A 22,135-nucleotide genomic window follows, 5' to 3' on the forward strand; every position below is an offset into this window, starting at 1 on the left:
ATGAATGTTTTAATGCAGATTGGGGTTGAAGGGGTAAAGATGATGCCACGTTGTCAAAACACAAAACTCTCTGTGCTTCCAAATGAGCTCTCAAGAAAGGAGCTGCTGGATTGCTGGGCTGGAAAAAACCCTTCCATTAGGATGAAGGTAAGACAGATCACAGGGGACATCAGAACAAGAGCTGTGCAATGAGCACTGTTAATGTAAAACTGTTCCCTGCACTGATTCCACAAAAAAAAAAAAAAAAAAAAAAAAAAAAAAAAAAAAAAAAAAAAAAAAAAGTCTAGGAGAAAAAAAAAAAAAAGCTGAGCTGGCTGACCCTGATAAATGAAAATACATTGGAGGAAGCAGAAGGGTTTGCTTGGGAAAGTCAGAGGAAAATAGATTGGATGATTGGATGTCAGGAAGATGTTGTTGCTCGAATGCAGTGGAGGGAGGTGGAGGTGATGCACAAAGAGAATTTCTCTGAATTTCCACAGAGTGCAGATTAAAGGCTGCTGACCCCACTGCCATACAGGCACGAGAGATTCCAGCATCATGCCAGAAAGTGACTCGGAATTATGAATAAAATCCATGCCAAGGAAAGACAACGAGGTCCTGGCAGTTGTGAATGTCTCGATATCAACTGCTATTGCAGCAGCCAATTCTGTATTGTTCTGTATTTTCTCTATTTATGTACTTTCTCTATTATTCTATTATTATTTGTGTTTTGCAGAGGCAGAACAATTCATTTTGCAAACAGGCAATAAATAAAAGATATTCTGACCACCTTTACTGTGATCTACTCCTGGCTGTCCCTGCAACCAAATCTATCTGTACCTCCCTTAATGTGAGGAAGTGCTTGTGCAACAAAATCTTAATTAATTGGCTCCACTAATGAGCTGGGTGTGTGTGTGGGGTGGGGGTGTCCCCCAAACAGGGTGTCCTCCTTATCTGACCAGGTAAAACCCTTCTCCTGCAGAGCTGGGAGATGATCTTGCCTGGAAGAGCATCCCTGGGACATGGCACAGGAGCTCCCTGCACACCTGAGGATGCAGGAGTGGGGCAGCTCCTCACCTGTGCTGGGCAGTGAGGGGTCACAAACAGACCTTCCACAGAACCACCAGGCTGGGAGAGACCTGAAAGATCGAGTCCAACCCAGCCCCAACACCTCAACTGAACCCTGGCACCCAGTGCCACATCCAGGCTTTGTTAAACACACCCAGGGCTGGTGACTGCACCACCTCCCCGGGCAGCCATTCCAGAACTTTATTGTTGGATTAAGCCCTTTCCTGACCCAGAGATGGGGCAATTGAGAGGTGTTTTAAAAACTTTTATTCCATTTCCAGTCTCATGTGAAGGGTGAGACAATGCAGGTGTTATAATTCACACCATCACAATCAGAAGTTAACTATTTCCTGATTACAACACATTGTAAGCATTTCTTGGCCTATCAGCTTTTGCCACACCGTGCTGTAAATGCCTAATTCTCTACAAATTCATTTTCCACACTTCATCACTCTTTCAGTAAAAAACTTTTTCCTAATATCCAACCTAAATGTCCCTTGGCACAGCTGGAGGCTGTGTGCTCTGGTTCTGTTCAGCTCCTGCAGACAGAGCCCAAGCCCAGCTGAGCACAGGCACCTTCCAGGAGCTGTGGAGAGAGCTGAGCTCACCCCTGAGTCTCCTTTTCTCCAACTCCAGCTCCCTCAGTCGTTCCTCACAGGGTTTGTGTTCCAAGCCCATCACCAGCCTTGCTGCCTCCTCTGGATGAGGAGGAGGAGGATGAGGATTTCCCTTCCCTCCAAACCGGGAGGTGATGAATACCCCTTCCCTTCCCTCCAAGCCAGGGAGGTGATGAGCACCCCTTCCCTTCCTCTGCACCCCAGGAAAGCAGCAGCAGCAGCCAGGGCAGCCCAGCAGGATGTGGCAGGGATGCCAGGCTGGGCATGCAGGTTTTCCCCAGCCCAGGAGGCTGCTGTGAGCACACACACACTCCTTTGTTACTCCAGGGTGTATCTGCACCATGTGCAGGGCTGGAGGTTCTGCCACCCCTGGCTGGAACATAAATTCCCAGCACGGGCCGTGCCAGCTCCTCAACAGCCTCTTTGTTCCAGCCCTCCTCCCCTCCACCTCCCCTCTAATTTAATCAAGATGTTTTTGGGATCTACTGCGGGGCTGTTCCGCATTCCACCCAACATTAACGACTTCAGCTTCCAAATATTTGGGGGGGATAATAAAGAGGAGAGCTCAGGAATGCTGTCAACATTTTCTGCCCCGGATCTCCAGGCCCAGCAAGGTCCTCCCAAGCCTGACAGAAAGGTGGGATGGCTTCAAAATCAACATTTCCTGAGGTGCTTTCCCCACAAACCAAACAACAGCCAGCAAGGGCTCGAGCCACGGGAGGGTGAATGTGTAACACAGCAAGATAAGAGATTTTTATCTCATTTGCTGCCTCAAATTATGTCAGAGGGTGACAGCTGGAGCCCAAATCTGCTGATTCTGGAACTGCTCAGGAACAATATCAGGTCTCTGCATCTTTTTAAAAGTAATAATTAAACATGCTGAGGTGGAGAATAAACATTAAATATTGCCATGTTTTTTGAGTGAGGGTAAGGATGCCAGGAGGGGAGCAGGGATGTAGCACAGAGGTGCCAACTCTGCACCTCAGTGAGAGTTTTACTCATGCTATTTGCATATTTACAAATTTATACCGTGATGGAAACGTATTTTTACAAATGCCCAGCTTTTTAACCACTACACTTGTGTCATGTGGTGGCTTTTCCATGTGTGGGGTGCTTTAATATTTGTCATTTTTCTGGTACCAGAGCAGCAGGAGCACAGTACAGCTGTAAAGTAGGTCACGACAGACCCCTTCAGAGAATTAATAATTCCTTTTCCTTGATTACTGCAAGGCTTTTAACCAACTCATTGTGGATTTTCCATTTCACATCAAACACCCTGCAGTGTACCAGGAGGTAAACTGGGGGTTTTCCCCACCATCAAAGGTGCTAAACAGGAGGAGAATTTCAAATCCTCAGGTTGGTTTTCTTGACTGCAAACAGGGTTTTCTCCCCATAAATATCCTCAGGTAAGTGGATACGGCAGGGAAAGGTCCCTGCTCCAGCAGCCCAGGGAATCTCCCAGCTAAAATCAGAGCAGAAAATGTGTTTGAAACCCGGCAGGGCAGGCAGATGCTGAGCTGGTACCTGGCTCAGCTCGGAGGCACAGCCTGTCCTGAGGCCTCTCTGCCCATAGAATAAATCTGCTTTTCTGCCCATTAACATTTGCCAGCCACTTCACAATATCCATGTGTAAAAATCTGACAAATAATCCATTTGTTCAGACACTGCTCAAAGGGAGAAGCCACAGTCCGTTCTTTAAAAAAGGTAATTTTCTTTTTTTTTTTTTTTTCCTTCAATTTGTACAAGATTATCGGGCTGCTTCTAGGAAAATTTCAAAGAGACAACACAGAAAGAGTGATTAAAGAGACCAAATTAAAGAGACTGCTGCTCCAAGGTCTATACATGTATAAATAATCCCAAAGGATCCCACTCAAAAGATACGTCTGGAGGCAAGAAAACCTGATAACCATGCAAGAGACAGGAAGGTTGTTCCATGCAGAGAAATGAAGGGTCACATTAAATAGAGAGGGTGACAGGGGGATAGAGGGAAAAAGGGAAATCAAAGCAGGAATCAGCTCAAATAGAAGAATATTTTGTGTGGAAATAAATACATATATAAATATAAAAACAGAGAGGGTGATTGGGGGGTAGAGGGAAAAGGGGAAATCTAAGCAGGAATCAGCTCAAATAGAAGAGTATTTTGCTTGGAAAAAAATACAGAAATATAAATATAAAAACATACCTAGATATAGAAATAAATAAATAAATGGGCTGTGCTGAAGGAGGATGAGCAGGAGAAATCAAAGGGAGATGAAGGAATGAAAAGGAGCAGACATCAAAGCAGGATGATTTTCCAGGAGAGGGAGAGGTGACCAGAATAGCAACGCTGGTGGCACCAGGGCTTGGAACTCCAGCCCTGTACCAAAGCCAGCCTAAATCATTAACTCTGCCCAAAAAAGAAAGCATCACCTCCTCCCCAAGGTGGAACTATTTGTCACTAGGACAATTCACCCCCCCCTACAGTTTTATTTGCTGGAAATGTGGTTATTTCACCATTTATCTTCCACAGAATTGCACTGACACTATCCCTGGGGGCAGACAAATCCCAGATTCCCACTGACAGCACCAGGATTCATCTTCAGGACTGGCAGAGCAGCCAGACCCTGAGCAGCAGCATCACCCAGCAACACCTAAAAGTGTTTCCTCAGGAGAAACCAAAACAAGGGCATGGAAAAGTACAGTGCTCCAAGAATTCCTGCACCTCAGCTGACAGCTTCCAATCCAAACCCACATTTGGGGCACACAGCTCAGACATGGCAAGGCTCTGCAGGAAAAGGGACCCGGGGAAGTAAACAAAGCCCAGAGGCAGGGAAAAGGGGCTGACACACAATGTTCATCCAGCAGCACGCCAGGGCTGGCTCTGGCAAAAAGCACAGCTGCTCTTATCAGCACAGACAGCTGTGAAGTGGCTGGCAGGCGCCCATCCATGCATCCATCCATGCATCCATCCATGCATCCATCCGTGCATCCATCCATCCCCCAACCATCATCCATGCATCCATCCATGCATCCATCCATGCATCCATCCATCCATCCCTCCATCCCTTCATCCTCTTATCTATCCATCCATCATCCATCCATCCATCATCCATCCATCATCCATCCATCCATCCATCATCCATCCATCCCTCATCCATCCATCATCCATCCATCCATCATCCATCATCCATCCCTCATCCATCCATCCATCCATCATCCATCCATCATCCATCCCTCATCCATCCATCCCTCATCCATCCATCCCTCATCCATCATCCATCCATCATCCATCCATCCATCATCCATCCCTCATCCATCCATGCATCCATCCATCCATCCATCATCCATCCATCCATCATCCATCCATCCCTCATCCATCCATCCATCCATCCATCCATCCATCCATCCATCCATCATCCATCCATCCATCATCATCCATCCCTCATCCATCCATCCATCCATCCATCCATCCATCCATCATCCATCCATCATCCATCCCTCATCCATCCATCCCTCATCCATCCATCCCTCATCCATCATCCATCCATCATCCATCCATCCATCATCCATCCATCCCTCATCCATCCATGCATCCATCCATCCATCCATCATCCATCCCTCATCCATCCATCCATCATCCATCCCTCATCCATCCATCCATCCATCATCCATCCATCCATCATCCATCCCTCATCCATCCATCCATCATCCATCCATCCATGCATCCATCCATCCCTCATCCATCATCCATCCATCCATCCATCCATCATCCATCCATCCCCCATCCATCCATCCATCCATCCATCCCCCATCCATCCATCCATCCATCCATCCCCCATCCATCCATCCCCCATCCATCCATCCATCCATCCATCCATCCCCCATCCCCCATCCATCCATCCATCATCCATCCATCCATCCATCCATCCATCATCCATCCATCCCTCCCTCCATCCATCCCCCATCCATCCATCCATCCCTCATCCATCCATCCATCCATCCATCATCCATCCATCCCTCATCCATCCATCCATCCATCCATCCATCCATCCCTCACACAGCCCTGGGGTGGGGTGGGGTCTGTGACAGGACCTGTATCTCCTCGTCCCAGCACACGCACACTGGGAGGCACAGCCAGGATTCCCAGGGTGCTGGGAACACAAAAAGTGCCACCACAAACCCTCTGAAGGCCCGTGTGCAGTGCAGGCAGCCCCACTGGCTGCTGGAATTCACCGATTTCAAAGTGACACAAACCCACCCCTGCTCCACCAGCAGCCCTTTGCAGAGTCCGAGGCTGCAAGAGTGACCACGCGAGAATCCCACCCTGAGCATTCTCCACCCCAGCCTGAAGAGACAAACCCCACGCTGCCACCACTGCTGGTGATGCTCTGGGTGCAGAAGGAGCTGCTGTCCTCACCTCAGCTCTCTGCTGCTCCAGCTCTCTCTGCTTTCCCCTCCTCGCTGCCACAAGGACACATTTCAATCACAGAACCACCAGAATGGGAGAGACCTGAAAGATCATCGAGTCCAACCCAGCCCCAACACCTCAACTGAACCCTGGCACCCAGTGCCACATCCAGGCTTTGTTAAACACACCCAGGGATGGTGACTCCACCACCTCCCTGGGCAGCCATTCCAGAACTTTATCACCTTTCTGTAAAAAACTTTTCCCCAACATCCAACCTAAATCTCCCTTGGTGCAGCTGGAGGCTGTGTGCTCTGGTTCTGTCAGTTCCTGGAGACAGAGCCCAACCCCACCTGGCCACAACCATACCTTTTTCCTTTTCTTTTTCTCCTCTCCTTTCTCTTTTCCTTTTCCTTTTCCTTTTCCTTTTTCCTTTCCTTTCCTTTCCTTTCCTTTCCTTTCCTTTCCTTTCCTTTCCTTTCCTTTCCTTTCCTTTCCTTTCCTTTCCTTTCCTTTCCTTTCCTTTCCTTTCCTTTCCTTTCCTTTCCTTTCCTTTCCTTTCCTTTCCTTTCCTTTCCTTTCCTTTCCTTTCCTTTCCTTTCCTTTCCTTTCCTTTTTCCTTTCCTTTTTCCTTTCCCTTCCCTTCCCTTATCTCACCCAGCCAGCCCTGCTGCCTGCAGCCCTGATCACAGCTGCACTCTGCCCTTTGAAAAGCTCTCCTTGCACTCAGAGATGCAGCAGCTCAAGAGCTCAGTGACAAAAAGGACCTCAAGCACCTCCTTTTTTCCCTGCCTGTCCTCCCCACCTCACCTGCTCCATCCCAGCACGACACAAAGCACTGATTTGAGACAAACGGCCCAAGGAAAGGATTCTCTGCCTCAGGATCTGCTTTTCCCTCAGTAGATGAGGATCTCTGTGGCACCATCCTCTCCACATTTCAACCTAAATAGCTCCCAAATTTAAGCTGGTAGATTCCCCATCAACACCTACAGCAAGGCAGCGTGGCTTTGCCAGCAGCTTGTCCCTGTTTTTAACCAGGAAAAGGCAAAAAAAGGTGGAAAAGGCCCCATTTGCCTGAAGTTCAGAGCTACTCTGCCATCCTCTGTGCTGCTTTGGGGATGTTTTACAAACGTGCCACTGAGGGGGGGTTATAAATGGGTAACATTTCTTTAAATCCACGGACTGCAAAGCTGCTTTGCAATATTTTAATCACACACCTCATCTGTTTTCTAGCCTGCAGTACCTTTTGTACCTTCTTGCAGCTCAGGAAGGGAAGAGACTCAAGTGAAAAAGCACAAGTAGGTCCACGTCAGCCAAATTTCTCTATTTATCAGCTGCTACCAGATAACAGAGGATGCAATTTTTGGTTTCAACCACCCAGCACAAGTGGAGTTGTAATCAAACACCTGATTTGGCCTTCAGCCAAGCTGGTATTCCTGGCAAACAGCCAAAGAAGTAGTTGGGATTTAGCAACAAGTGCCTTTTGTTTGCACAAATTAATGCGGAGTTTGCCCTTGGCCTGTGAGAAACAAACCAGAGATGGTATTTTGCTGTTAATTGGTTATTTATTTGTTTTTATTCTAGTCCAGCTGCCCAAAATGAACTATAAACATGGGTTTGCCCTGCTTTATAAGGGGCTGAAGATAAAGTTGCCATTTCCAGCCAAACTGGGATAATATCCATTTCCAAGTCATGCTTTGCCAAGGCATTTTCCAGGCCACCTTGCTCCAGCACAGCCCTTGTTGAAATTCAACAGGGAGATTATTCCTCCTTTGGAGGGATTAGAGGAATTGAAGAGTAACTGCCATTCAATAATCCCATGTAAGTATCTAATCAACCATAATGTAATTACCAGGAAGTTTTAAAAGGTCAAAAAGGCCTCAGTGTGACGTTACTTGAAAAGGAGAAGATTCCTCCTCTGCTCAGAAAATGACTTAGAAAAAAGAAGAAGAGAAACAGAATGTAAAAGTGGAATGTATTTTTCATCCTCCATTAAAAACTCAAGAGACAGGCAGGAGAGAGGGAACAGCACAGATTTTGTTCTGCTCAGGTTTAGCTTTTTTACTTTTCACATTCTGTGCTGCTTTAGTGTGTGGGTCTGAGATTCACATTAGGGGATGCTGAGCTCTGTTCACAGAGCAGGGAGACAAAACAATTCCTTCTCCAGCTGGGGACCAAGGACAAATGATCCAAATCTCAGCCCAAGAGCACAAACACCGTGGGCTGGAGAGAGGAAAACAATCAGGATGGGACTGCATGGGCTGGAGCTGGAATGGGACAATGAACCCCAACATGCAAATGGAGCAGAGCTGATCACAGTGACAGACCCCGTGACCAGCTGTGCATTTTGGGACCATTTTGGGCTGTGCTGCCCAAGGTGGATCCATTGAGGCCTCTTAATAAATCCCTGCTTTATCCTTGAGCTCTGTCCAGTCTCTGTTCCAGCTCAGCCTTCCCAAGGCACCACTCCCACAGAAATCATGGCCACAAAACCCTCTGGAACAGGGAACCTGCTCTCCAGGTAACACACACAACATGCTGCTCCTTCGAGTGCACCTTGACACGAAACTTCACAATACTGAGCATTGCTCATTTTCCAACAGCCTAAACAAGCTGCTTTTTACAGGGTTTTTTTTTACACTAAAAGCAACAGACAGAAAATAAGAAATATCTGAACAATCCCACTCTTCTCCAGGCCTTGCAAGAGTAGAAATAACTCCCCAAGCTCAGGGCAGGTTGCAGGGAGTGGGAGGGGGGAAGAGGAATAAATGGCTTTTCAAAGTGAAGACTTGCAGCACGTGAAGCAGCAGATGCTGCAGCCATTGGCAAATCTCTGCAGGGACCAGGCATCACCCCTGAACAGCACTTTCAAAGCCTCCAGATCATGTTTCTTTAACTGCAAGAACAGATTCCTAATAGGAAAACCCTCCCACACTGTCCCACCTTCCTTCCCAAGTGGAAATCAAGGGGGCAAGGCAAACAAGAGACCTCAGCTGCATTTTCTCTTTTTTCCCAGATAAGGACAATACATCCTTTTATTATCTAGCATAGCAGGAATTCTCCCTAATTTTCCTTTTAACAACAATTTCTCCATGGCAGATAAAATTCTGTCTTTAAAAAGTTGCCCTTGACTAATGTTCAGACTTGAAGAACTGGAAGTTTTCTGCTTATTTAATTAAATTTTCAACATCTATTCAAAACTGTGGAGCGGGCTAAGAGGAGAAAAAAACACAGCCTTAATTTAGACCAACAAATCTCAACTGGCCACATCGGGGAAAATGGCTGAAAAAATCAAAGGCAAGTCAAGCACAAAGAGGAAAAAAAACCCAATAAATGGATCCACCACAAGTGATAGCTGGAGTGGTATTTTAGAAGAACCAAAGTGAAGTTCTGTGCTGGAGCACTCAGTTACCTTCTTGAAGAGGCGTCCTGAGTCCTCGCTGACCTGGACGAAGCGCGGGATGATGTTGTTGAGATAAATGTCACTGAGGGTGGTGTGGTCCCTGCTCTCCCTCTTCACCTGGTTGAGCAGCAGGTTCCAGCAGTTCACTGGTGACAGCACGTTCTGATCCTTCCTGCAAGGACACAAAAGAGGAACAACTGGACAGGATTCCACCACGACTCTGGAGCCGTAAATGAAGCCGTGGGGTGGGTGGGATGCTGAGGAGCAGAGGAGAATACAGAAAATACACCCTCAGTTCTATTTCCCCACGTTGCCATGAGCTTTCATCCCCCAACAAACAGATCCTGTAAATGCAAGCTGCAGTGTGCCAAGTGCAGGCTTTAATTTTTCCCTTTGAATCCAGGATTTTGTGCATAAATCAGAGCCTGAGGGAGGGAGGGCGATGGCTCCAGTGTCTGACAGAAGGTTTCACAGCCCTGTCTCAAGCATTTGGGTCTTAACCACAATAAAAAAGATTTCAAGCACCCAGTGAGCCAAACAGCATCTGCATAGGAAACAAAATGCTGTGTCTCCTGTGCAAAGCCCATTATGTGAAGGCTTCTCTATCTGTCCCCAGCCACAGAGAGCAGCACTCCTAAAAGCTGCTTGATTTTCTCATCTTTGAACTTTCCCCACCTTCTTTCAGCTGGAGCACCCAGCAAATGAGCAGTGCAAAGGGCAGCAGGGGAGAGGAGAGGAACCTCGGTTTATTTGGGTCAGCATTTCATTTATTGGAATTAAGAAGTTGTCTCTCAGAGCAGCATTTCACCCCAGATGAAAGCTGGGGGTGCTCCAGCAGCAGACCCAGGTGGAGATTAATGACAGCATTTACTTCTCTGCAGCTCTGTTTACCAGTCATTCACAGCACAATAATATTTATCCAGAAAAGAATAAAACCTGTGGTGCAAAGCCCTGTAAAAGACTCTATCAGATTTCTTTCCTCCCAAAAGAAATGCAGTTTAATTTCCATTGAAAAGGGAATATTCTGCACTTGAAAGGACAGCAATCTCTGCTGCAAGAAACATTGGGAAAATGGGAAAACTGACCCAGGGCAGAGTTTCATTACACTTCTCATGACACCAGCAGTTGGATTTGTGCTGCAATAGGGATAATTTTAGATCAAGAGTTTCAGAACAGCTGATCTTGATTTTCTTTTTTTTCTTAAAAAAAAAAAAAATTGGAAAGCTCAGGACTGACTGCAGCTTGTGATCCAGACTGCTTCACCCACTGACTCCATCTCTGCCCTCCAAAGCTGGCAGAGCTACAAGTGAAAATTACCCAGCCACCATGAAGAGTTTGGGAACGAAACATAGGAACAAAAAAAAATCCCCAGACTCTCCACCAGCTGACCAAAATCCTGCCTCAAAACCCCTCGGAGCCCCATTCCTGCTCCATCAGCACCAGGAGCAGCCTGGAGGAGCTGGCAGGCAGGAGAGCCCTGATTCCCCAAGGGAAGGGAAGCAGGAGAGCTGCAGGAGTTCAGTGGGAGTTAAAGCCCAGCTGTCCCAGCCACAGCAGCCCTGGCTATTCCAAGGCAGCAAGCAGCAGGGATAGCAGGAGCCTGTGGAAAGGCTGGGGAGGGAAATCCCTGGAGGCTGCTGGCGCCAGATGGGTGTTGACACGCTCGGTGTGGTCCCACATGAAAGGCCATCCTGCAGGGAAAATCACCCCAAAGCCCACAGCTCCCAGTGCACGGCTGGGGCTGTCACCTTCAGGATGCTCAAGCCATGCACAGCCAGATTGTCATTTTAAATTCCTTTAATTTCTTGCCGTCTCTTGGTTTTAATAACTCCTTCAGTGCCTCGCTGGAATGGGCCCTTGGTTTTGTACAGATCCAGCGTTTTCACGGCAAGGAAGGGAGGCAAAACCTCTCCTTAATTATTTGCTATCAGCAAGAACCTGATATTCAAGGCAGAAATGGAACAGAAAAGGAAAAGGTTGTTCAAACCTCCCAAGCATCCTTTAAAACTCCACACACATTAACTTTCAAAGCACCTCTGGAGCTGCAGCTTCTCCTGGGGTGGGACATGGGTGCAGTTTTCCCAACAGGGAGCAGGAGCTCTACAACTGCTCACAGCAGAACCTCTTCATCCTCACCACAGCAGATGGCAGGGAGCAATCTGGGACTCCCATTAACCATTTCAACCTCAAAGAGCTGGCAAAGGCAATCTGCTCCCAGTTCCATGTCACCACAGAGGAAGGATGGAAAAGGGAAGGGAAATATCACCAGGGCCTGGTGGGTGTAACCACCCCCAGCTCCATCCCCACGCTTTCTGCAGAGTGAGAGAGTTCCCCTTCACCCTGGAGAGGTAAAACTGATGAGATCAACCCAAAAACTTCAGGATGTCAATATCATCTTTCCCACAGAGCTGGTGCCCTCACACTGACAACAACTTTTTGATTCAAACCTCCCCCATGAGCAGGAGGAGGAAGAGGAAGAAGATGCCAAGATCCAGGTTTATTTCAAGCACTGTTTCTCCTGGTGTAAAGATGGTGTGGTGATAGTGAGTGTGGAGAGTTTATTTAGGTGAGCCTGAATTACAGCAGATCACAGCCACGGGGGCTGGCTGGGAGCAGGAAAAGGAAGCTGTGCACAGATTTTTAGGGAACCACAAACGATGAAGCCCTGTGGTTTCTCGGGTGTTATCTTGATCGGGTCCTGTGCAACTTCCACTTCAAAGGTTTCAGCTGGGTCTCAAAAAGATCATAGGGGAAGATTGAGTCTCAAGTATCTTAATTAAATTACTCATTCATACAAGGGACTTGCAGGCAATCCAAGATTGATCTGCTTCGAGGCGAGCAGGGGAGAGCGACAGACGCCAGCGACACTGAGTTGGGCATTGCAAGGAAATAGGAGAGAAGTCATCTTACAAAACAGACTCAAATAAAAAATAACCAGTAACAAAATAAATAATAATTTTAAAAAATAACCTAAAGCCACACCCACAAACCAGGAATAGGAACCCTGTGCTTCCATAAGGAGCACAAGGTGAAGGAATGAGTCAGATGAGAATGAAAATATTTCTGAAGAGATAGACTCTGTCCAACCTGGCCTTGGACACTTCCAGGGATGAAGGGGCAGCCACAGCTGCTCTGGGCACCCTGTGCCAGGCCCTCCCCACCCTCATATGGAGGAATTCCTTCCCAATACCTCACCCAAATTCCCCTCTCAGTTTGAACCCATCACTCCTGGTCCTGTCCCGATGAAGGGTCCTTCTCCAAGGGATGTCCCATTGTCCATGGCAACAGAAAACTCCCTGACCATCCTTGCTGTGAATAAAGTGTTTAACACAACACCTGAAGTCTCCTGTTCCACCTCCTGATCTCCCCAAAATACTCAATTTTCCCTGGATGTGTCCTACAGGCTTTTCCAAAGCTGGTGCATCCCAGGACAGCTCTGCAAACCCCCAGAGCTGGAGCTGGGCCAAGTGTGAGAGCAGAGATTTCATTGTTCCTCTAAATACTCTTGCAACCCTCCCTGAATTCTGTCCTCTGCAGTGTGCTCTGGCAAGGGAGGCCACAATCACAGCAACGTGGTGTGAGGCTGGCATCACTGAGATGATGAAAAGCAGCACAGAAATCCTCCCTGAGGTTTTTACATCCATTTCTGCTGGTCATGTATCCCTGGCTCTCTGCAGTCAGGGAGGTTACTGAATCAATGAATGTTTAATGCTTACAAAAAGCTTCCAAATGGGGTTATTCGACAGGCTCAGAATAAAGTGTGCAGGACTCGGTTTCAGCAAGAAGAACCACAAAAATAGCCTATGGCAATGTTTATTATTATTAATAATAATAATGTAAGTGAAGCCCACGTGACCCAAATGCTTTTGTCAATTCCTCCCTCACAACCTGCATCAACTCTGCTTTACAGAAATCATTTTACTTCCAGGAGAATTAAAGCTGAACTTCTCTGCAAGCTGCTCATTCAAATCCACAATTGATTTTCCCTGACACAGCTCAGTGTTGACTGCAAATTTTGAGAATTACAAGCATGGACATCCATGCTGCTCCCTGCCCTTCTCTTCCAAAAGATTCCAGTTATGAACATCTGTTGTTTACAAGTGCTCAGCCTGAAGGTTGCCAGACTTATTCTTCATCTTCCACTTCAAGGCAAAGGCAGCCAGAAAGGCATCTGAATTTCATGCTGGGATATCCTGGACATTCAGCTCTCCAGCTGACAATTGCTACTCAGGGTCCTGCTTCCAAAGATTATCTTGATTTAAAATGTGGCCTTAAAATAGCGTTGTCTTTTTTTTTTTCCCTTCTTTTTTCTTTTTCCATTTTCTCCCTCAAAAGCAATCACTCAAGATTTGCCATGGTTTTCATATTGTTGACTGATGATCTGAATAGGCAAATGCCTCCAGGACAAAAATTACATGAAATAAGAGAACTGAAGGCCAGGGTTGGAGGTCCCAGGGTCTGAGTGCAGGAGATCAGAGTCTTTTTTTGGGGGCTAGAAGTCACCCCCAGACCCAAGAGCCATCTGTGAGATGGATGCTCTGATTTACCCCAAACCTGGGACAAACAAGCTCCTGTAGCAACCACAGTTGCAAGACTTAGGCTTTGAAAGGGCATCATCAGATGCTGAGGAATTTATATAATATATACACCAAATATTGTGTATGACTATTCCCTTTAATAGCCTAATTGAAAAAAAACAACCCATTTTTAACAGAGAAGAGGCACAGTGAGGTCTAACACCCATGGCAGAGCAGTTAAAAGCAAGTAAAACCTGGGCTTTATCCAACTGCCATCAACTCCCGTGTCACCCTGGCTAAACCAATCTGTTCCCCTTCTTCAGAGACATCAGGTGAGGATAACACACACCTACCCCTGTAAATCATCTTAAGATGCTCCAGTGAAGCTTCAAACTGAGCAGTGCAGGGCACCCTTTCAGCCCAGACCCAACCACCTCCAGCTCAAAACCGACGTGGAAAATTCTCCTGCAGGACAGGCTGAGAGATCTGGGTTTGCAGAGAAACCCAGAGATCTGGGTTTGCAGAGAAACCCAGAGATCTGGGTTTGCAGAGCCTGAGAGATCTGGGTTTGCAGAGCCTGAGAGATCTGGGTTTGTAGAGAAACCCAGAGATCTGGGTTTGTAGAGAAACCCAGAGATCTGGGTTTGTAGAGGCTGAGAGATCTGGGTTTGCAGAGCCTGAGAGATCTGGGTTTGTAGAGAAACCCAGAGATCTGGGTTTGCAGAGCTTGAGAGATCTGGGTTTGCAGAGCCTGAGAGATCTGGGTTTGCAGAGCCTGAGAGATCTGGGTTTGCAGAGCCTGAGAGATCTGGGTTTGTAGAGAAACCCAGAGATCTGGGTTTGCAGAGCTTGAGAGATCTGGGTTTGCAGAGAAACCCAGAGATCTGGGTTTGCAGAGCCTGAGAGATCTGGGTTTGCAGAGAAACCCAGAGATCTGGGTTTGCAGAGCCTGAGAGATCTAGGTTTGCAGAGAAAGCCAGAGATCTGGGTTTGAGGAGCCTGAGAGATCTGGGTTTGCAGAGCCTGAGAGATCTGGGTTTGCAGAGAAACCCAGAGATCTGGGTTTGCAATGCCTAAGAGATCTGGGTTTGCAGAGGCTGGAGAAGAGAAGCTTTGGGATGACCTGTCCCCTTCCAGCACCTGAAGGAGCTGATGAAAGATGGAGAGAGATGATTTACAAGGGGCTGGAGGGATAGGACAAGAGGAATGGCTTCAAACTGACAGAGGGCAGCTTTAGAAGCCAATTTCAGAATAAATTCTTTCCTGTGAGGAATTGGCACAGGTTGCCCAGGGAAGCTGAGGCTGTCTCATCCCTGGAAGGGTCCAAGGTTGGGTTTGGAGCAACTGGGGATGGTGGAAGGTGTCCTGGGTGAGCTTTAAGGTCCCTTCCAACTCAAACCATCCTGAGATTCAAGGCAAACGCAGCCACCTGATCAACTCTTAGACAGGCATCTGGCTGGCATTTGATGGCTGTGTCCATCAAATCTGGCACACAGCTTTGCCCACCTTTCCCAAGAAAATGACTCCTTTTTTGCACATCCCAGTTCTTACATCCCATTCCCCATTAACAACACACAACCTACCAGGAATTACTGACATGAACGAGCACCCAGAAACAGGGAATGGCTTCTGTGTCCAACACAAACTTGGGGAATGTTTTGGCTCTGGAATTCAGAGCAGTGCTGCTGCCTACATTCACTCTAACAACTCTCTTTTCCGTTCCTGTCCTTGCAATCAAATCTACAGCGGGGCGAAAAAAATAAAGAAAGAAAATAAAAGAAATAAAGAACAATAAACCTCACTGGACTTTGGGAAGCCCCACAGCAGCCTGCACCTCCCACTCTGCTCTTTCCTTGAAGCCTGTGCTCTTCCCAGTGTGGAGGAATCCACACACTCCAATTCCAGGGCTCAGCCCCAAGCCTCCTGCCCTGGGGAGCATTCCCTTGATGGAACACAGTGGGAGCAAGTGGGCAATCCCACAATAGCTGCAGAGCAGGAAAATGCAAATTACAGGGTGGCTGCCTGACAGATTTCCGTGTCAGGAGATCTAAAAACGGGATGTGCCATGGGGAGCAGGCAGGCAATGATACGGTACCTTCCGACATAATTACCAGGTTCTGGGGAGAGCAGGCTATTATGGGGTATTTATAGGGTCACAGCCAGGCAATTACAGAGCAGGCTCCTCTCCCAGACGTGTAATCCTGAGGAGCAGGGAGCTGATGGCTGGCTTTGATCAAGTGGGGGGCTCCCAATGGGATTCCAGCCCCAGCAGCTCCGCAAGAGATGCCAGCCAGGATACTCCCTGTGATTCAGGCAGAGCAGCACTGGGGACAGGTGGTTACAATGGGAATTGCTTCCCTGTGGATCCCTGTGGCATTCTGGCACTCTCCTGACTGGCACAGCCAGCACACAGGTGCTGCATGGCCAGCCTGACCTGTGCCACTGCTGACCAACACTGCCCACACACCCAGCAGCCTTAGACATCGTGTTATTTTTCTCTTCTTCCAACTCTTGACCAAATTAATTTGTGTATTTATGACTCAGTCCTTGCAGGGATACCATACTCCAAGAGCAAGGCATTTTTCTGGCAGGAGCAATCTGTTGCTAAAGTAAGAGAAATCAGGAGCCCAAGCAGCACCAGCCCTCTCCCTGCAAATGCTGCAGGATTCTGTTCAACTCTGGTCAAAACTCCACATTATAAATTCATTCTAAATCCCCAAGCAGAAGTTCTGTGCAACTTTCTCAAGCTGAATACAAAAGTGTTTCTGATGGGTTGTTTCATATCATGTAATATAAAGAAAATCATCTCAATTTTCAGCAGAAATAACAACAAAATCAACTGAAAACACCCATTACACTGCAGAGGAAAATTGTAATTCGAGACATCATCTCTTTAGTGCCATCTTAAAGGCACCTGCAGGATGTGCACAGTTTATAGCTGTAACAACACTCCCACTCTAAAGGAAAAGAAAAAACCCTTCAGACTCTGACAGGTCCATGGATATGCAGAATAACTCTTCCCCAGTGTGTCAAACAGCTCTGCTCTGGAGCCAGGCTTTCCTGAGAACGCAGCACAACGTGTGCTCTAAATGACAACTGAAGTGAACGACATCAAAGCTGTGCAGACAGGAAACTAAAATGGTGCCTCCTTAATGGCTTCCACAAAGAGAGCTGCTGCTGGAAACGGGAAGCTGCTGTGTCCCCACATCCCTCCAAACACAGCAACAACACAGCACAAACACAGGGAGAACATCCCGACCCAAACAATGCGAAAAGTGACGCTGCACTTTGGGCGGGAGCGGACCCAGATGGATCCTCTCAGCCCAAAATGTCCAAAGCAGAAATGATTCAGGTCCCAAGGCTGCTGCTGCTGCTCCGTGTTTTCCTCAGCTGCTGCCCTGACAACACAACCCAACAAGGCTGAGCACTGCCCAGATGGGGACCACGGCAGCGCCGTGCCGGGCTCACGTGGCCGTGCCACGCAGCCCCTTCCTCACCCCCACACTCCCTCCTGCAGGTGCTTCTCCTGGGAAAAGCACCTCAGAAGAATCAGGAGGATGTGAACCCATGAAATCAGGTTCCATCTGCAGCAGTCACCCCAACTCAGAGAAGTGGGGAGGAACCAACATCCAGCAGCACGGCCAGACCCACCTGTAAATGATCTTTCAAGCAGCAGAGCCAAGAGATTGTCAGTAAGGACATGTTTAGATTTTATTTGAGTCCCCCCAGCTCAGTATCCAGGGATTCCCCCACCCACAGTGGCACAGCTCTCTCTGGAAGTGCTACTGGCCTTATTTCCCTGCTGTTTGAAGTGATAGTAGCAGAGCTGCAACACAACTCCCACACAGAGCGTGTGTGGGAGCCCAAAAACGGAGAACTGACAGCAGGGAACAGATTGGGAACAGCTTCCCTCCAGAAAACCAAAGCCATTGACGCTGAAGGAAATCCTGGCTTTGTCCATCAAATCTGGCACACAGCTTTGCCCACCTTTCCCAAGAAAATGACTCCTTTTTTTGCACATCCCAGTTCTTACACCCCATTCCCCATTAACAACACACAACCTACCAGGAATTACTGACATGAACGAGCACCCAGAAACAGGGAATTGCTTCTGTGTCCAACACAAACTTGGGGAATGTTTTGGCTCTGGAATTCAGAGCAGTGCTGGTGCCTACATTCACTCTAACAACTCTCTTTTCCATTCCTGTCCTTGCAATCAAATCTACAGCAGGAGAAATAAAAAAAAAAAAAAAGGCAGAAACAAAAGGCAAATACTCTACTTGAATTGCTGGTCTTTGGTGCTCCTAGTTTTAGCCAGGAATCTCTCAGCCAACTTCTCCAAATTCCTGGAGTAATCCATCTCAATCTCTGCCTTCTTGCGGAAGAAATCCTGCAAGTCCTGCAGTAACTGGACCCGAAGCTCACACTGCTGGTCAAGGCATTTCAGCTGCTCTACCAATTGGGCACGGATCTCTGCAACAAATAAAAGCACTGCAGATTAAACACAGTCAGTCCCATCACAGAAAACACCATCACAATTCTCCAGCAAAACATTGTTAAAAAATATGTTCCTTCATTGGTGTCAGCCAGGCTCCCCTGCGGGATTATCTGCAGGCAGAAAATGACCGGGGGTGCACCTTGGACACAGCAATCTCAGGAAATCCACCCCAAACCCTGCAGTCTGGTGCACAGCAAAGCTTTGTTGCTGAAAAGTGCATCAGTTACAAGTGTCAAGTGCATTTTTGGCATAGGGAACGAGTGGTCACTGCCTAAAAATGTACTGAATCTCAGTCTGGAAAAAGGACTGAATGCTGCAATCCCCCACGTCAGCTCAGCAAACCACTTCAGGGAATTTCGATCAAATTCCTCTGCAAACTACTCCTGATGCAGAAACAAGACATTGCACATTCTGGGGCACTCCCCAAAGGCACCAAATTCAGATTATTCAGCTTGCTCCTGACTCTCCAGCTGTGCAGCTCATTATAAACCAAGCCATGAAAGAGATGAAGAAACCCCTCTGGAGAACCAACACCAGAGCACTTCCCATTAGGGAACCATCTCCAGGAAGGTTCCTTTTCCTTTTAAAATATCTGCAAGTAACAGATTTCCATCTAAGGACCCCATAAAGCACACAGACATAGGTGTTAATATTATAATTAATTAATTATGCACATTAATAATAATCACTGCATAATTATTATGTATGTCTCTATGTTAACACAATATTTTACAGTTTTCAAGCATTTTACAAACATGAAAGCTTCTCTCATTAGCCACGTGTTCTCCTTATCCCACTAATCCTGAATTTGAGGGACAGAATAGTAAAATGACTCACTCACAGTCAAACAGGGCAAGAAAACACAGCAGAAGTGTGTCAGTTGCAGCCTAAAAATGCAGAAATATTCAGTGATGCAGCCAGCAAAGGCTATTTGGCTTTTACTCAGGCAATAAACTCAACATGAAATCAATAAAACATGCCCTTTCATCTAAAGGTCTTTGAGCAGTGAAACTACAGAGATTTGCCATGGCCTGGCTGCGAGCGCTGCTCCCTCCAAAGGTTTTCCAAGATGTGTTGTTCCAGGCTGAACTCAGAACCAGCAAGGAAATTTCAGGTTTCACAGCTTTCCTCACACCTCCACACTGCGACTGCGGGCGCCCACAACTCCCTCACTGCAAGGGAAGGCGGGGAGGGAGCATTTCCCAAATCCAATTTTTTTTTAGAAATCAACGACTTCACTACTGGTTCCTGAAATACAGAAAATCACGGAGAGCAGCTTGGCTCCTCTGTGAGTTTGTCCCTTTGCCCAGGGAAAAAAAAAAAACAAAAACAAAAAAACCATCTGGACCTCCATGGTTTCATTCCTGCCATGCACTCCCAGGATCAGTTGCCTCGGATCGTGCTCATATCTGCGGGAACAGTTTTAAGGAATCTGGGATTTGCCGTGAACAAAACCCCGAATCTTTATTTTAGGGACTCTAAAACCCAAACCACATGTATGAAAACACAGCTCCCAGGCAGGCTTGCCAAAAAGAAAAAAAAAAATTAATCTGCACAAATGTGGGGTTTTCAAGCTTGAAGATGACCTTGATTAGCACTGAATTTGGTCATTCCAAACTTCTCAGCCTGTGGAACCCAGGGGATTTTGCTGCAAGGAGGAAATACAGCCAGCAAGGTTGTTGAAAGGGAGGAGTCAACACTGTAATGTGGGGGCAAAGCTGGTCAGCTTTATTTTTTCCCCCCAGGAGAGAATCTTAAAAACCAGAAAACCTGTGTTTCTTCATCAGGAAACACAGTTACAGGCAAATCCATCAACCTGAGCTGTGTGTGCACTTCTTTAACCAAAACCACTCCAGCTCTGCTGCTTCCCCGGGCTCAGGGTTGCCCCAGCTCAGGTGGGAAGAGTGTGGGGTCACCCCAGGAAGGGCTCAGCACCCTCTGAGGGTGCTGAGGAGGCAAATCCACAAGGAACCCAACCCTGGATGTGCAGGGAAGCACGAGGCCCAGCAGGTGAAATCTGCACACTGCATTTATTTACCCCAACGCTGGAGATCCCTTTGCTTTTGAGCTGCCTTTGTTGTTCGCCCCCATCCCAAGCTGGTGTTTCAGGACTGGCAGGGCCACGGGGGGGAAAGCTGGGATGCTCACACACATCAGACCTGCCAGCACTTCTGTAAAACTTTGCTGCTGATGCTCAACGTGTGCTGCACACACTCAGCTCGAGCCCCAGCCACAAAGCCTCTCAAGGATTTGCAAGGCTCTGCACGAGTGACAGGTTTAACCAGGGAAATGCAAACCAGACACCCCCATCCCACCTGAGGCTTTGCCATTTAGACTTTTTAAAGCAAAGGAGGTGATAACAGCACCAGAACTGCCAGGGAGATGGTGTTTCCTTGCTGCAGTCACTCAGTTCTCCTGATCCTTAACCTGACACTCACCTGCAGGTCTGACACCCAAAAAGGAACATCCTTCAACACAAGAAGCATCAGAAAGCTCTTCCTCCCTTTGTGCTTTCTCCTGCACCCCTTCCTCACCAAAAGGAACACAGAAACAACTCTGTGACCTCTCCAGCAACTACTGGACAGAAGACACTAATTCTAGTAAGCTGAGGACTCACTGAAAGGGATCCCACAAAGAAAACACCTGAGCAGATCTGGTGTTTTCTGCTAAGCACATCGAGAAAGAGACAGCATTCAAATGCAGCAAATTTTTATTTGTGCATTTAGGGATTGCTCATCTGCATTTTTTTGGAAGGCAGCAACCTTCTTAGCATGGATGAGCAGCAGACACCTTGTCAGAGAAGAGGATTGGGGTAGGGATGGCAAGTGCCAGATCATGGCATGACCACCCACCCTCCTCGGTGCCTCAATTGATGGATTTTTTGTGAGGGCAACAACCCAGCAAAACGGGGCATTCTCCATGATGTCCTCAATTGGAAAACCACCTCCTGGAGCAAAAGTAGAACTACAAAGGACCACTTCCAAAAAACCAGCAGCTCTCAAAGACAAGAAGACCACCACAGCACGAGTGTTTTAATTAGAAAAATCACAAGGCGGCTCAAGCTCTTGGCTCTCGAGGTGGGACTCTCCACACACAGCTCTGTCGCTGAACAGCACGGAGAACCAGCAACTTCTCCTTCAGTGTGAAATGCGATATCAGCACTTTTCTTTATAAATAAAGGCAGTGTTTGGGAGGGGAGCAGTGACAGCTGATCGGGCTCCCGCAGGGAACAATGAGCCATTCAGCCCCGGCCTTATCGAGGCCGCGGCGCTGGGCCCGAGCGAGGCAACCTTGCTCATCTTTCAAACACACACCCCGCAGTCCTCTGCCACAAACTAAAATCAAGAATGCAGGAATTTCCTGAGGCTTACTGGGCTTTCCAGAGTATAAAGTGTCTGCTTGTTTTCCCACTGCTTACACAAGCAGAAGGTATTTTTTTCGGCCCTGCTCCGAGCACATCCCCCGGCGGAGTCGGGGCCGTGCGTGCTCTCACCCGAGGGTCACCAAATTACACGGGACCTTTTCATGTCTCCAGTCACAACAACCACTCCAGTCCTGAATCCACTGCTCCTGCATCTTTTAATTTGCACAGGTTATTAGGTTAACAGCCACGTTAAACACCAAAAAATGCCTTTTCCCCCTCCTTTCCTTCAGAGCTTGGCAATGCCA

General features: G+C 47.5%; 1 protein-coding gene across 4 annotated transcripts in view; it reads right to left on the reverse strand.

Annotated features, from left to right (window-relative positions):
* SRGAP2 (SLIT-ROBO Rho GTPase activating protein 2) overlaps positions 1 to 22,135 on the reverse strand; it is a 105,071-nt gene that overhangs the window by 54,454 nt on the left and 28,482 nt on the right. For all 4 annotated transcript variants that reach the window (XM_053963822.1, XM_053963821.1, XM_053963823.1 and 1 more), the window contains 2 exons: positions 18,249 to 18,441; positions 9,461 to 9,623 (listed from right to left, as the gene is read on the reverse strand). In XM_053963822.1, the coding sequence (XP_053819797.1) occupies positions 9,461 to 9,623; positions 18,249 to 18,441 (356 nt within the window). The remainder of the gene's footprint in view (positions 1 to 9,460; positions 9,624 to 18,248; positions 18,442 to 22,135) is intronic.

The sequence above is a fragment of the Vidua chalybeata genome, chromosome 24, assembly GCF_026979565.1.
Source record: "Vidua chalybeata isolate OUT-0048 chromosome 24, bVidCha1 merged haplotype, whole genome shotgun sequence".
Lineage (NCBI taxonomy): Eukaryota > Metazoa > Chordata > Aves > Passeriformes > Viduidae > Vidua > Vidua chalybeata.